The 16,274-nt window shown below is 39.9% G+C and overlaps 1 protein-coding gene across 6 annotated transcripts in view; it reads left to right on the top strand.

The window, feature by feature from the left end:
• B3GALT1 (beta-1,3-galactosyltransferase 1) overlaps positions 1 to 5,063 on the top strand; it is a 174,363-nt gene extending 169,300 nt beyond the window's left edge. For all 6 annotated transcript variants that reach the window (XM_077181450.1, XM_077181449.1, XM_077181446.1 and 3 more), the window contains one exon: positions 92 to 5,063. In XM_077181450.1, the coding sequence (XP_077037565.1) occupies positions 321 to 1,301 (981 nt within the window). In that variant the 5' untranslated portion in view covers positions 92 to 320 and the 3' untranslated portion in view covers positions 1,302 to 5,063. The remainder of the gene's footprint in view (positions 1 to 91) is intronic.
• The last annotated feature ends 11,211 nt before the right edge of the window (positions 5,064 to 16,274 follow it).

The following is a 16,274-nucleotide window of genomic DNA, read 5'->3' as shown; positions in this document are numbered from 1 at the left end:
ATCTTATTAATGGTCAACCATATATAAGCTCATTTTCATGCCCTAGGCTTTTATGGTCTCACAATGGAAATTTTTTCTTCGTATTTTTCAGAAATAACAGAAAATTCCAAGAAATGGAAGCCGCTGCTAGTGAAAGAAGAAAAGCTGAGTATCATCAGGGTTAATAGCTCCTATTTGAGATCCATGAATGATTACAGAGTTACTTTTCTATATCGAACTTTCAAGTTTCATTAATAATATGCTGCCTCTCCAGGACACAGGTGCACTCACGCTACAAAGGCTATCGGTTCGTCACATGGAATAGAAGAGCTAGAGGAACAATGGCTTCAAAGGTCTCGTGTTTATACATTTTGACAGTAGTTTGTTGGGCAAGTGCTCTTTGGTACTTGAGTATAACTCGTCCTACTTCTTCCTACACGGGCCACAGACAGGTCAGTAGCATATCCATAGCCAGAAAAAATGTCTCCTTTGGCAACATAAGAACTCGACCTATAAATCCACATTCCTTTGACTTCCTTATCAATGAACCCAACAAATGTGAGAAGAGCGCCCCGTTCTTGGTCATTCTTATCAGTACGACTCACAAAGAGTTTGATGCAAGGCAAGCCATTCGAGAAACGTGGGGAGATGAAAACAACTTCAAAGGAATTAAAATCTCCACACTATTTCTTCTTGGGAAAAATGCAGATCCTGTGTTAAATCAAATGGTAGAGCAAGAAAGCCAAATTTTTCATGACATTATTGTGGAAGATTTTATCGACTCTTACCATAACCTCACTCTGAAAACGTTGATGGGGATGAGGTGGGTAGCAACATTTTGTTCAAAAGCAAAGTATGTCATGAAGACAGACAGTGATATTTTTGTAAATATGGACAATCTTATTTATAAGCTGCTCAAACCTAACACCAAGCCAAGGAGAAGGTACTTCACAGGTTATGTTATAAATGGAGGACCAATAAGAGATGTTCGCAGTAAGTGGTACATGCCCAGAGATTTGTATCCCGACAGCAATTACCCACCCTTCTGTTCAGGCACTGGCTACATTTTTTCAGCTGATGTAGCAGAACTGATTTACAAAACCTCCCTTCATACCAGACTTCTACATCTTGAAGATGTGTACGTTGGACTCTGCCTTCGGAAGCTGGGCATTCACCCCTTCCAAAACAGTGGCTTCAATCACTGGAAAATGGCCTACAGCTTGTGCCGGTACCGCAGGGTGATCACAGTGCACCAGATAACACCAGAAGAAATGCACAGAATTTGGAATGACATGTCCAGCAAGAAACACCTTAGATGTTAAGATTTCTACAGATGTAAATACCTTTTTTAAAATTTTGGTTGAGTTTGGTTATTTTTTGACAAAGCGATCTGCTGACTTACAGGTTAAACTGTGGGATATTAACTGTGAGAGGATTTTTAATGACTGATTTTTCATTCTCACTTTGGCTACTGGTTTACAAACTTCAGGCTCTTTTTCATAAGGACATTATGCCAACTGAAAGAATCTGGAGTCAAATCTCAGATTTTGTAAATTATCATCTATTGCACATATCCATTCTTGCATCTGTGTGTAAAAGGACAGTAATAAACTATTATGAGCTGCTTAACAATTCACACCCCAGCCTCTGAGATATGACTCAGGCTCTAAGAAATGAAGAATTACAAACATACTTTTATTCTCCTTTTGACACCCTACAACCGTCTCTATTTAGAGCCTTGTTAATAAATTAAGCAGCATACATTTGCACTGAAATTATGTACCTACTTTGACATGTGTATTTTATAGTACGTGTGCAATTCCCAAATAGCTTACTAATGGTGTAATAGCAGAATTTAGACAGGTAAGAACATCAAAGTTTCATTGGCCTTAGAAACAAACCCACACACTGAAATATATTTTCATCCACCAAATGGCATTTCTTTAAATTATTTCAGAATAGCCCATTTCTTTACACTTCTTAAAATAGCCCATAAGGTATGTAACACAATTTAAAATTAAGTAAATCTGTAGTGAAATAAGGCAGGGGAGATATATGAAAAGCTATCCTTAAAATATATGAGAAAAGCATGAATATCTTAACTCTTAATTTCAAAGCAAGGCAATGTCTGTCATTCGTATTAATGGCTTCTCCATTAAACACCTTGAATAGCAATATATAATTATACTGAATGCTAAAAGTGTCAATAAGCAGCATATTTCAACATCAGTCAGTGCACTATTTACCTGAAAACAATTAACACAAAAGCAACTTTTTTAAGGGGAAGCTTTACTTTGTGCTGCAGTACATATAGAAACAAGTCCTAACAGATTTTTAATGGTGTGGAAATGAGGACTTTAGTCCAATAAAAGAATGCAATAAATTTTCTGTTGACTGGACATAAAACAGAATACATAACATATATGTACAAATTTCACAAGAAAATAGAGGAGTTTTAAACAAAAAAACTATTAAAGCTACACAAATTATATCCTTTTAAAAAACCTTTTAAAGTTCTTAGTTTACTCATCACAGTCAATACTCACTGAGGTCCCTCTCAGGAGATCAAGTACACAAGACTTATTCAAGTTTCATAACATACTTATACGTATTTTGAATATGAATGTTTACGAAATGTCATGAAAACTCATTGATAAATTCAGGCCATCTCTATTCAGTACCACCTTATAATAAGGAGGTGAATATGGTATTGCTCAGCAAATAACTTGGAATGAAGAACTCGCCCACAAGTTACAAAAAACCAAAACACGTATATTATCAGCTGAAGATTACTTACATCATGCTCAGCACACACAGAGTCTCATTCATTGCAGCTGGCATTATGTGTAACATATGCAAAACTGTTAAGCCTGTATGTTATTCAGAATGTCTATAAAGTTGTCAGAAATTAACTGAAGAAGAATTTAAAGGGAAACTTTGACCTGATTTTGCCATATACAGACCCAGCACTTTACAACAGTAACAGAGGAATGAAGGTGCTACCCTAAAAGGTTTGCAGTTTCATGGAAAATTGTTAGTCTTGTTCACAGATGCAGCACTATCATTTCAAAAGAAACTACTTGTAAATAAGGTAAAGTGTACCTGGCTTTTAAGGCACTAGCAGGAGCCATCTCAAGCAAATCTATGTCAGATCTGAAGATGAAGCTACACAATAGGCAGCCTAGGAGTTACTGTTAACAGGAGCTTGTGTACCCTTCATAAATAAAAATAACCCAAACCAAAACCCCAGTAATTTCATAAGAACACTAAATCTCTTACAGCATAATTAAAGATTTATCCTTCCCTAGTTGATCTAGTCCTTGTTAAAGCTGCTATGCCCTATTAAATCCAGAACTTCCAAGGTACAGCTAATTGCATAAGTGAATATATAACACACTGATTGGGTGAAGTTCAGATTTCCTTACACAAGCCCCATAATATTCTTGTTTATGAATGGAAATGTGGGAGGAATTCATCCCCAGTCCTTGGGTAAATCAGATAGCACAGATGCCATCCTGCCCAGAACATACTTTGTAATAATTTGAACCCGCAGGCTGCAATCACTTCTGCTATCCCTCTGCACTGTGCAGCAATTTGGGGGTTCTGAATCACAAACAAATGGATTTGGTTGCCTTATTTCTGCTGATGCTTCTGTGGCCTTTGCTTAGTAACCAGGAGGACAGCAGGGCTCCCAGTCCAGATACCTCAGGGCTCAAGCAGCATGGTAGCCTTGAATTTCTCCTAAGACAAGTAGACTGCATTAATAATTGCAAGGCACACCTTGAAAATAATATCTGAGAAAGTGTATTTCCTGCCATTTATAAACAGACAGACCTTCAACAGAAATGTAAATGTTCATCTTGAAACTGATGTACATATTTCTAAGGCATTTTCTTCTGTATTCAGCTGTATATATGTGTCAGTCTGCTTGCTATGTAGAATTCTGTTATGCATGGAGCTGAGTGAGGCATTATATTTGTCCAGTGTTTCAAGAGCCTTAAGCATGTGTGCCCTAACTTTTGAATGTACAAGATACTTTTTCTTTTGCTGTCAAGTGAATTTAAAACAACACAACAAAATCCTAATTTTCTACTTGTATTAATTTTCTGGTATTAGATTTCATTAGCTCGTTACACTTGGATTTATTGTTTTCACTTTGCTCAGAAATTTCACTATTGGAACCTGGATGTGGAAAGGTAGCAATACATCTACTTATGGGGACAGTTTTCCCTTCCACTCAGTAGTATTTGTGCCATGTGGGATACTGTTAAGAAACAAATGTTTTCAATAGACTTCCTTTAATCAAAAAAATATTTACATTACTTAAAGGTCATTTTGTTTCATTGGGCATGGGACAAATGACAACTTGGTTAAACATGCTGGCTTCTAGTCACTTCAAAAGTTTGACTGTAATCACATTTTGATTCCAAAATGCATATGAAAAAAGCACATTGAGCGAAGCAGCTGGGGGGAAAGTGCCTCTCTTTAGGAGGAATTTTTTCACAAAAGCATTTTTTCCTTTTTTATTTTGCTAAAACTGTGAGAGTATTCAAACAGAAGCCTCAAGGTTCATTTTCCACATTTCCTAATAATAATGTTAAGTATTAATTTTGATTCTTTGAGGGTTCTTTGTCTTTATAATGTAGATGGCAATGGCAATTTGTAAATGAAGAGTGTAATTAACTAGAAAAGCTTGTCAACAGTAACCGAAATTTAGGTGTAACATTATATATGACTGGCTGTACTTATGTATTTATTTGTCTAAATTGTATATATTGTTTTATCTGTAGTGTCTGTAGGACTGCATTCTTTTAGATTAATGTATTATTTACAGTTTTGTGGGATTGCCAGCAAAGCTGCTAATCAAGATACTATTTTTTTGTATCAATGTCAAATAATAATAAAAAAAAAATCAAGTGAAAAATGGAAAGTGTCTTGTAAGTTTTCTTCTTCACCTCTTTCTAGAAATGTAAATTGTATTACCTGAAAACAAGTGAATTGGCTCATTTGTCATGAGGAAGAATATTGTGCTGTTAATGCAGATTTTTTAAAAAAAAATTAAATAAAATAAACCAAACAAAATACTACTTTTATTCATTATTTGTGCAACAACTTCATCAAGCTGATGTCCATATGGATCAGGTATATTACTTCATCTAAAGCTTCTGAACTTCATAGCAGTAATATTAATGCAGCCATGGCAATATCTGGCAAAGGGATCATCCTCTGCTCTGCCCTATTTAGCTGCTTTGGCACCCCCAGCCAATGAAACCCAGCTTTGGCCATTCTGAGGTGGCAAAGCTTTTTGACACCCTCAGCAGGGCTCTTCTGCTACTGGCATGGTGTCTTAACGTGTGGGCTTGCAGCCATCAAAAGCTGCACACAGGAGAAAAGGAGAAATGTCCCAAAACCCACATCACATAAAACCACAATAAAGGTGTTTGAAGTTGCTGTATCATCAGCTGGGTCACTCATATAGAGAGAAGGGGTCCTCCTAGTCTCTCACAGTGACCATGACAGTGCCTTTTGCTTCCCCCACACCCCACAAAGCACCAGAAAATAAATGAAGAATCACAGTCTGAGTACACTCAGATTACCCAGTAAGTCTCATGTAGCCTTTGTCCCCCAACACACATATCTTAACATGTCTCTCAGGGAGGTCTGGGCAACTTTAGGGTCCTCATATCAAAATAAAAGCAAAAAACCAAAATAACACAAAAGTAGGAAGAAGTCCCTTTTCTTGTAAGAACATCAGAAAAATTAACCTCTCCCCATTCTCCCCTGTGGTTTGCTACATAGAACAAAGCATCTAACCTCTTTTCCACTGGCTTTGGAGCTCAATATCCAAAACTCATTCATGAAATGGAGGAAAAATAACCCCACCCCTGAGAAGAAAGGTAGCTTTGGCAAACCAAAGTGGTCACCAGAAGTAGCTGAAGCCTGCAACAGAGTCCTCAGGCATCCCAGCAATGTCTGCAGCGATGCAGCAACCTTACAAACCACACTGAGATGCTTTAAAGCAACCAAGAGTTTCACATACAGCAAAACCCCTCCAATCGTTTTCATCTCTCTTGTTTCCACCAAAGCAGCCTGAGTCTAATTGCAACACTTACATGGTGTTTAATTAATAGACAGCTTGGAGATATACAGATATCAGCACTAGCAGGGCAGATTTCATGTAGCTTGATTATCTTAATTACAAGCATTCTATTTTCTCATTTACTTAATTGATTCTCATAGATTTTCCAGAGAAATTTGCAGTACCCTAAGTGAAAATAATATAGAAAACCTTCTTAAAAGTGCTGACATTGGCCTGTTACAGCAGCAATGCACCAAAAAAGGAAGATCTATATGACACAGAACATTGTACCGAATAGCATCTGCTTCCTTTTCTCTTGTTAAAAAATATGAATTTATGAAATGGAAGAAGAGGAGTCATCTGGGCAGAAGAAAAAAACAAAGAATGTACCTTATTTATTCAACCGCACCTGCAATTAAGTTGTGTCAAGTATCTCCTCTGATGACTTGCCTAACACAGGAAAAAAATCCATTTTTCTGCTAGGTCTGCATATTAGCTGAATCTGCATTATAGCTCTGCCTCACCTGAAAGAGCCAAGAGCAAGAGGCATTTATTAGTCATGCAAGATTTATCCTTGAGCACTTGTTCTGCAAAGGCAGCATTACATATCAAGCTGGACAGAATTAAGTGTGGTGGTTTTGTAATGCAGACAGCTTTTATTTGGGTGAAGCAAATACCCCAAACTTGAGGTGTGCTAGCTAATACCTACCATATCTGCATCTATCAAGCATCCCTTTTCTCTTTAAGAACTCCTTTCTCTGGCCTATTTTCTAACATGACATCTTTCTCCAAAGAGAAACAGGACCTCCAGGTATCTCAGGATAGCAGTAAAAGCAAGGGGGAAGGAGAGAACACCCCACATCATCATTACAAGCTTTTCCCTTGATACAAAAGTCACTTAGCCTTGCTCTGTCCTTCTGTACTTTCTATCTGCTTCAATCTGGTACATTTCCCTGTTATTTCCCAAACTCTTTCCATTTTCTTTATGTGATTTTGCATAGCTCAGCATTCTCCCATCTAAAAGTATCAATTCAAACCAGCCACAAAGATAAGAACACAGTGTTTCTAAGAAGAGAGGGCCCTTACCTGACAGGTTTACAGTCCTACACTGTCTAATACCTGGCAAACTGATTTCAGCAAGTTTCAAGGGACAAGCAGCACTTTAAGTTGTTTCTTCAAAAATCTTTTCTTTGATATTACTTGGTTCAGGTATATAGGGGAAAAAAGATCTATCATCTTTCATCTCGCCTCTGCCTGCAGAGATCACTATCACAAGTCTAAGGGTTGTTTGGCTTTTTTTCCTTATTCCTTTTACCTTTCCTCACAACCTTGGATAGTTCATCAGAACTCAAAACAGCATTTTTTCATGTTTCACTTTAACTCCCACTTAATCAAGTATGCTTTTTTCCACAATTTCAATGTTTTAACCTTTTCATCTGCTTCTGCTCTCTGTGTTGCCTTTGCTCTCCTCATATCTCCCTAACAGTCAGACATCTGGTATTGAATCTGTTACCAGAGTATTTGCATGAAGGCTGAGCACAGCAGTACTTCTCTCTGTCGCTGTCTTTGAGCTATCAAAAACTGCATTATCGGATTCGTTTCACCAGACAGGACACCTTATCTTACTAATATCACATTCATAGCAGAAGATGAACTTCCGCTAGCCTTTGGAACAGACTCTGAGGCTGCGAGGCTGCCGTAGCTACGGACATGGCAGGTGCTGTACAGGGAACGTCCCAGCGTGCCCGTTCCCGAGGCTCGGCACTTCCAGGGCCACACCCGCCCCGCTGGGACCGGGGTGACAGACACAGCCGGGGTGACACAGGCACGGCCGGGGTGACACAGACAGCCGGGGTGACACAGGCAGACAGCCGGGGTGACACAGGCACGGCCGGGGTGACACAGGCAGACAGCGGGGTGACACAGGCACAGCCGGGGTGACACAGGCAGCCGGGGTGACACAAGCACGGCCAGGGTGACACAGGCACGGCCGAGGTGACAAGGCACGCCCGGGGTGACAGACACGGCCGGGGTGACACAGACACGGCCGGGGTGACACAGACACGGCCGGGGTGACACAGACAGCCGGGGTGACACAGGCACGGCCGGGGTGACACAGGCACGCCCGGGGTGACACAGACACAGCCGGGGTGACACAGGCACGGCCGGGGTGACACAGGCACGCCCGGGGTGACACAGGCACGGCCGGGCCCGGCGCTCCGCGGAGCGCTCCCAACAAGGGAAGTGCCGTGCTCTGACCCCATCCAGCCCCGGCTCCCGCCGTGTCCCCGTGTCCATCCCCGCGGCACCGGCGCTCTTTGTCACACGGCGCTGGCGGCTCACGGCCTCTCGCGTCCCCCCGCAGCTCAACCCCGCGACCCGCGCCAGCAATTCCCCAGCAGCTGCCGGCACACCCATACTCCTTGCAGTCTGGGGTTAATTAGTTTTATACCGAACACCATTTCCCCTCACAAAGGCCACCAAAAGGCCCAGAGCATTCAGAACAAACCGTGCAAGGTGCACTCAGCTCTGTGTTACGTTTACCATCACTTTGGCAGGATGGGTTATAAAATGAAGAACTGCTGCCCATGGAGAATGATGTCCTCTTAGGATGAGCCAGCCTGCACTTCCCCAGCACCGCTTCATTCTAAGCATAGCTGGACTTTGAATTAGTAACACAGCTGATGCCAAGGTTGATGATAGGCTGCTTTAATTGCTCATTAAAAGGCAGTATTATTTACTGCTTTGTTTCTTGGATTCAGCATTTCTACACATGGGGATAAAAGTAATGGGCTAGGATAAAGAATATATACAGCATGTAATTAAAATTACATTTTTAATAGGGGAATATACATGCACACAGTGCAGGTGCTGTCACAGAAGTAGAGGTTATGGAAGTATACTTTTTAAATTGTATTATACTGCAATTTAGCTGTCACTTCAAACAGATGGGTGAGTTGTGCAACGTTTTTAAACTGATTTAATTACTTGCAAAGGTATTGGCTTGTGTTAATTGGCACAATAAATTACACAATGGTTCACAGATTCCATTAAAAAGGACTTAGAACATGTAGTATCAATAGGAAAATAAACTGAGCCTTGCAAGTCAGTATTTGACAAAATAGTTATTATTGGCTGTTTGTTTTATCAATTCATAAACAAGACCAAAAAAGCCCACCATTCACACAAGACCACGTGCCTAACATGATAGGTATTGATGTATAATTGTATCTCAGAGACAAGTAAAGACAATATATCCAGCCATATGCCCAGAAGAATGATCAGACTAAGTAAATGTAAATAGGTGACCCTTACTTTCCCAAAAATACCCCACATGCAGTTTATCTCGTGAGGGATAATTACTGCTGCCCTTCTTTAGGACAAAGCCATTTACTGAAACACGAGACACTGGGAAGAAGGTCCATGAGCACATGTAACAGCTTTTGAAATATCTAGGCTTCTACTCTTGTCAATTTAAGGTTTAAACTCCAGATGTTGCTTCTTGTCTTAAACTCCAGGAATATCCAAAATCCCCTAAAGTCAACAAGTAGTAAAACGTCTAGCCTATTAAGTACCACAGCAAACTACACCTGTATCAGACAGACAAACAAAATCTGTAGCAGCAATGGTCATCAAACTCTGTAGCAGCAATTTTAGGAAAGCCTTCTAGCATAAGCAGGCAAAAACCTTGCAGGATCTTTGGTTACACTTTGGCACAAATTCTACATTGGGGAAGAGCACATTATAACTTGGAGAAAAGATTATGGTGGCCCAAAATATTACATTTTAGGATTTCTATGAACTAAGGAGAGTGAACCTTTAGCAGACAAAGTTATCTCATTTGTGACAAATCACCTATTTCCTGAACATTTAAAATGAAATGCTTTTGAAATTTTTTTCATGGTTTTGAAACTGCTGTATGTGAAATGTCATTGAAAACAAGCCTGCACTTGTATCTTCTGCTGAACACCAGAGATACACCACTTCAAAGGAGTACATTACATATTATTTGAATGCTGGGACAGACACATCAGTAAGTAAACTAAAAATCATATGAATTGTCAATATTAAAACTACCACCTGGCCATGTTTCCCCTTTCCAGCAATAATTTCATAATTCCTTTTCTATGCCTTTCATTTCAATAGCACCTAAAAATTTACTATTTTTTAATGCACCACAATTTCTGTAAACTGCATTTTGTTTAATGTAATGCAAACTTTTAAAAGAAAAACCAGAAAAAATCCATCTGGAAAATTGTACTTGCATGTGCAAGACTGGCTGGCAACATGGACATGAAATACAGAAATAAAATGAGAAAAATTTGCTTTTTCCTCAGCAAGTACTGTGAGGATGGGTGACAGCTCATGAGAAGACATTAGGGCAAACAGCACTGCCCTTTCCCAGGTATTACTTTTACTAGCTGTGCTACTGCTGGAGAGCAAGAAAACCAGATCTAATCAAAGACTGAGTGTTGGTACTAGAAGACCTTTACAGGTCCCTTCCAATCCAAACCAGTCTATGATTCTGTGTTACTGCTCCTTGCAGGGGGTTGGACCAGATGACCCTTCAAAGGTCCCATGCAACCCAAACCCTTCTATGACAGGAAGCAAAGAGAACATCACATCATCACCACCACATGTCAAGAACCCCTGGACAGAATGAGGAGCAAAGGGACCTTATGTACAAGGACTAGACAAAAAATGTGGGAACTGCAGATGACAAAAATATTCATTAATTTGAAACCTATGTCAGATAACAAAGATTTAGAAAAATAAACATGTTCTGAAATTTCATGTACACCACTGCTTCTAATTTGCATGTTTATTCTCAGTTTGTTGTAATGCCAGGATGTGTTCTTGCTTTAAGCAATAATTCACAATGGGTGAGACATTATTATCTGTGGGATTTTCTGCTGCCTGGAACACATCAGACAATTGGCAACAGATTTATCTGAACAGTTCTGAAAGTACGTATTTGTGAAACTGCAGTTTTAATCATATCAGGAGCCACACCATGATGAAAAGCAGCATTTTCAGGAGGAGTAGTACACATTCTGTCTTCTTCCCACAACTCTAACATCTTTTCCAATAAACTCAGATCACTTCATTTAGGCCAAAATTACATGTTTGATATAATAAATATAAATCCATACACATAAATACACAGAATTCCATGAACACAAAGCATTTCTAAATGAGTAATTAATGTAACTAAGTTGTAGCTCAGTAGCTCTCATCCAAGAGTCTAGATACATCTTTGCAAAAATCCTTTTGGAGAAAAAACAAAAAAAGAAAGCATCAAGCAATAGAAAAGTGCAGGAGTTTCCTCACCCTTTCCATCTTTTGTAGAGCATCAGGTTTATGGGTGATTTGGCAGTGCCCCACCTGACAGGCAAATTTACAAGGTTAGCACTGAACCTAATCAGAGATAATCAGAAAACTCTTTCTCTCTGCTGTAATTTTCTGCTTGGATAGCTCTGCTATGCTATTATAAATAAGAAAAGCTTGCAGCACAAGCAGGGTAGAAGACTTTAGAGAGATTTTAGTAATCACCTTCCATTCAAATCACACCTACTCTTTAATCAGGATTGGATCCTGTTGCATTTTATACCCCCAGGAGTAAACTGACTCATAATTGACACAGATTGGGAGTGAAATTTTAGTCCCACTGAAGCTGTTGTGAAGTATTAGTAATTCATGGGGCCAAGATTTCACTAATGGTCCTTCCCTCTGGATCCTCTGTTCTAATTCAAGGCAGATTTCCCCACCCTTTTCCTATTTCTCATAATATCCAGTGGTTTGTTTTAATCAGAGGTGATCTAACAAGGAGAGAGAAGAAAGAGAGAGTCGGAGAGAAATAGATTCTGAATGCAACAGGATTCCTAGCTGATTCTATGAGATGATGGGAATAGTTGCAGGTTTAACAACCTCAACCAGATAACTTTTGCACTTTTCCTCATTGTAAACACTTCACAAAAAGCTTTCCACAAAGCTGAAAAAAAGAGTTAGGAATTTTATTTAATTTCACAAATTGCCCATCTTGCACTATCAGAAAGCTGCAGCTTTCAGCTTATGCGATAAGATCTCTGCAACAGAAGCAACCTGGGAAACTGTAAAATCAATTTCTTTGCCCAAGTACAAAGTCCTGCAAAAAAGGCATAGTAAATTTACCTCTAGGAAGGTACTTTTTACATCAGAATAGAGCCCTGCTAACTTCTGGCTGCGGCACATTCAGAGGCAAAGACCCCAGCTCAGCTCCCGCCGGGGGAGCAGTGAGCGCACTCGGCGGCCCGGGAGCAGCGGAGGGAGCAGCGGAGGGAGCAGCGGAGGGAGCAGCGGAGGGAGCAGCGGGCAGCACGGCCTGAGCCCGGGGAGGCCGGCCAGAAGAGGCAGCACTGACACCCACGCTCCCTTCTCCCGAAATATTTGTGTTTGCTGACCATTTACACTTGGTTCTTCCTTGGTCAATAGCAGAGTAGTAGCACAATGCAGGGCACTGGCAACAGATTCTCCTTTGCCAGAAGGAAACAACCAAACTTACAGCAACCTTAATACAAATAGCAGAGGTAAGGTAGCAGTCTTCAAAAGCTTTCCTTGCCCTCTACACTATAAACCACCACAGGTACAGTACAGGTGTGGGTTGTGGGGTACAGTACAGTCCGGTGGGTTTGCCCCACTCCAATAGCAGAATGCCAAAACCAATTCCATGCTTTCAAAAACAGACGCAGGTAGAAATGCAGGCTTCTCCCTCAAAGCAATTAGTGCTACACAGCCTATCTTCCAGAACACAGCAGTTTTACTACCTGTGAGGTTACATCTTTTTGCCTACTGATTTATTTTTATAGGACAAGAGTTGCACAAAGTCCACCTACTCAAACCCCCTCTCTAGTCACTCTCTGGCTCTTCTGCTTCATTATTTATAATTGCCTGTTGATGACAGCTACACACACTGCTTTTTATGTGAAAAGACAATTTTATTACCAAATAACCACCCATTCCTATACATTCTGAGATGTCATAACTCAATTTTCCTCAAAGGAAAGAAAGTGAGATTGATGGGGTCTACAGAGTAAACATGGCACAACTCAGAAAGCCTTTTTACTCAAAGTTAATCTAAAGAACCCCAGCACTCCTACTCATGAACAGCATATTTCCTTAATGAGTCTGAATGATTACACAGATGAAAAAGAACCAGGCAACAATTTTGTCTCTTTCCATAAGAATAAATAAATAAAAATAAATCTCCCAATTTGAAACATTACTGATTTTTTATTAATTTTTAGAAGGGGAAAAAAATGAGTAAAGGCATGTATTTTCCATCTACTCCAATTCTATTTTGTGTATCTGTCCCTCTACATAAACACATCCACTTGCATAAGTGATTTCCTACACCCTACTGAGACAATAAACAAGCACAGCCTTTCAAATTCATGCTTAAAAATTATGCACGTCCCAAAAAGGGCAAGATTGCCTCCTTATTGGTTTATGCAGGGAAAATTATATTTCTCCTTCTTACCACATACTCTTCCATGTCTCTGTAATTGCTCACTGAGCCACCATTGCCCATATTTGCAATGTTATTAGTAGCAGACAGCTTTTCAACTACTCAGTTTGATTCAACATCTCAGATGAACACAACTGTGAAAGCAGCTTGATGAGCATCAATCTAACAATCATAAAGCAGATATAAAACCACATTTTTATGTCCATTGCAATGTTACTCTTAGGCATTGAGGGAAAATGAATAACGAAAATGTCACAATGCTCAACTAATATGCCTGGATTATTTCATCAGCTGGGCCACTGTGCAATAAAATGCAAGGAAACCAGACTTTGCTGGAGTTTTTGTGGTTTGAGTAAACCTGGCTGTTCCTTAGCAGAGCTCATGCACAGGGAACTCAAAGATGTAGGTTCCTGATCCTTTTCCAACTTCTCATTTTAAAATAATTAGCATTCTTTGTGCATGCACATGCATGAGTACACCGCAAGACAGTGGAAAGGCTGCCCACTTGATGCAGCAGAAAAACCCACAGCAAGTGACAGAATAAGGTTCTATCATAATTGATTCAGAGAAAAAATAGACTAACTGCTATTTGTTATCAACAAGGTTTTCTTTTGGTTTTTTGCTGCTTTGGTAAAATGTGGGAGGGTAAGGTGGGAACGGGTGGCAGCATCCTCTGCTCCCTGCTAAATAGAAATCAGCATTTTCAGTGCACTCAATTAGCAATGTTTTATGTCTGTGTCAGAGTCCTCATCAGAGCTAATTGATTTCAGGCACAGGCAAATCTCACCATTCAACATCATTATGCAGAGGTAGGTGGTGAAAAGGAAAACAGATCTCTGATTAAAGAAAAGCATGAGGGGGAGGCACACCATTTATAAGCTGCACACAGCATTCCCTCTCAGAGAAATAACAGTGTTTAAAAACATTTTGAAGAGAGATGCCTCACAATCAAATTTCATAGGACTGCCCTGGAAGCCCCAAAATTGGAGATGTGACAATGGACCAAGTTATGTGAAAAGGCACACATCTTTATCTCAGGAGAGAACATGGGGGAGAGAAAATTCAGTTATGTTTCCTGACTAATTTCCCTGCTCCTCCTTCCACTCCTACTCACTTAGGGTGTTCTAGGGCAACAGAGGAAATTGTGATAGTACATAAGGTAATATTTTAGAAAACAAGAATACTAATCAAACGAGACAGCTGAATTGCAGTTTGAATGCACAACTCTGTACACGTTGGTGGGAAGATTTGAGGTCAGCACTTGTCAGAAGGAAGACACGTGCTCCTGTTCTCTTGGCACAAAAAGCATATGTTGCCAGCATGGGAAACAGCTTTCCTGGCCTAAAGCCCACACTGGAGTCCCACAGGATAAAAGGCTGGAAATGTCCCTTCTCTCCCACTTCTTTACACATGCAAAACCAGTCTCCAGATCTGGCTTTGTGCTAAGCTAAATTCTATGTTTATATTCATCCTAACACTTTGAAACTAATAAATGCAGAACTGCATTCTGACTGACTTTCATCTCAGTCCACAGAGCTACTTTCAGCAAGCTGAAGCACAGCACACTGGCATGGCTGGCTCCGTGGACACTGACATTAATCAGTCCACAGAGCCTGCAAGTGCCCAGCTGCAGGCACTGGCATATAATCACCATACAGATGATTATATTTTTAGCACCATCTAATTAAGCCCTATTTTCCTGGCCTTAGAGACAGCTACATGGTAGCTCCCCTGTTCCAGCTTCACCTCATTAATTAGAGACCTTTTCTTTCAAACAAGACAGGTGCTGTAGCCAGCACCACCAGCACCACTACTATTTTGGGGCAAGTAATGTCACATATATAAGAACTTCACCCAGCTTCTTAACACTTTTCATGAAAACATGAACAAATTAATAGCTGCTAGATTTCTCCCTTATTACTCAACAGAGAATGTGTATAAAATAATAGAAAATGATGTGTTTATAATAATATAAATTGCTATGATGTTCGCCATTTACTTCTACTCAGCTTGCTCACTGCTTTCTACTGCGATGCACTATATATTTTCAACTTCTTTTTACCTTTTGTATATACTAAAAGTATAAACTACTTACGAATGTCATTTTAACACACTAAAGCTTTAATTACCCTTTCTTTCTACCTTTTCAAAAATGCATTTTGCTCACATTGTATTTATACACAGTATCTCAGCAGTAAAAACAAGAAAAAAGTTTTAAAACCCAACACAGCTGTGGCAACAGTACCACATGAATTTGCTGCCTCACTGAACCACAGAAGCATCACCATATTTCCGCATCAGACCACAAGTGAGCAACAACTGTTACGACTTTATCTTGGTACAATACTGCTGCCTGCCTCAATTAAAGCATTAGATTCTTCATTTAGATACCTCCTGCAGCCCCAACCAGCACAGCAGATGAGCACTTTTGACAGCTGCTACTCACATCCTAACACTTTTTCCCAGCTTCTGGGGAGGTGTATAGCGAGTGGAACATGATTTTCATCCAGATATATATTCAATATATATACTGATATATATACAGAACAGTGAAAACAAGAAGCTTCCCTGAACATTCACTTCATCTGAGAAAGTATTGGAGCAGTAGTGTTATTGACTAATTGGATTAGTCAATAACAGTGCAATGGTTAGAGAAATGTACATTAAAAAAATCCCATAGCAACGCTCAGAATTTAGTCCCTCCCCATCGCA

The sequence above is a fragment of the Agelaius phoeniceus genome, chromosome 7 (genome assembly GCF_051311805.1).
Source record: "Agelaius phoeniceus isolate bAgePho1 chromosome 7, bAgePho1.hap1, whole genome shotgun sequence".
NCBI classification, from domain to species: Eukaryota; Metazoa; Chordata; class Aves; order Passeriformes; family Icteridae; genus Agelaius; species Agelaius phoeniceus.
Note: the sequence above shows the minus strand (reverse complement) of the source record. Positions and strands in the feature narration are given on the sequence as shown.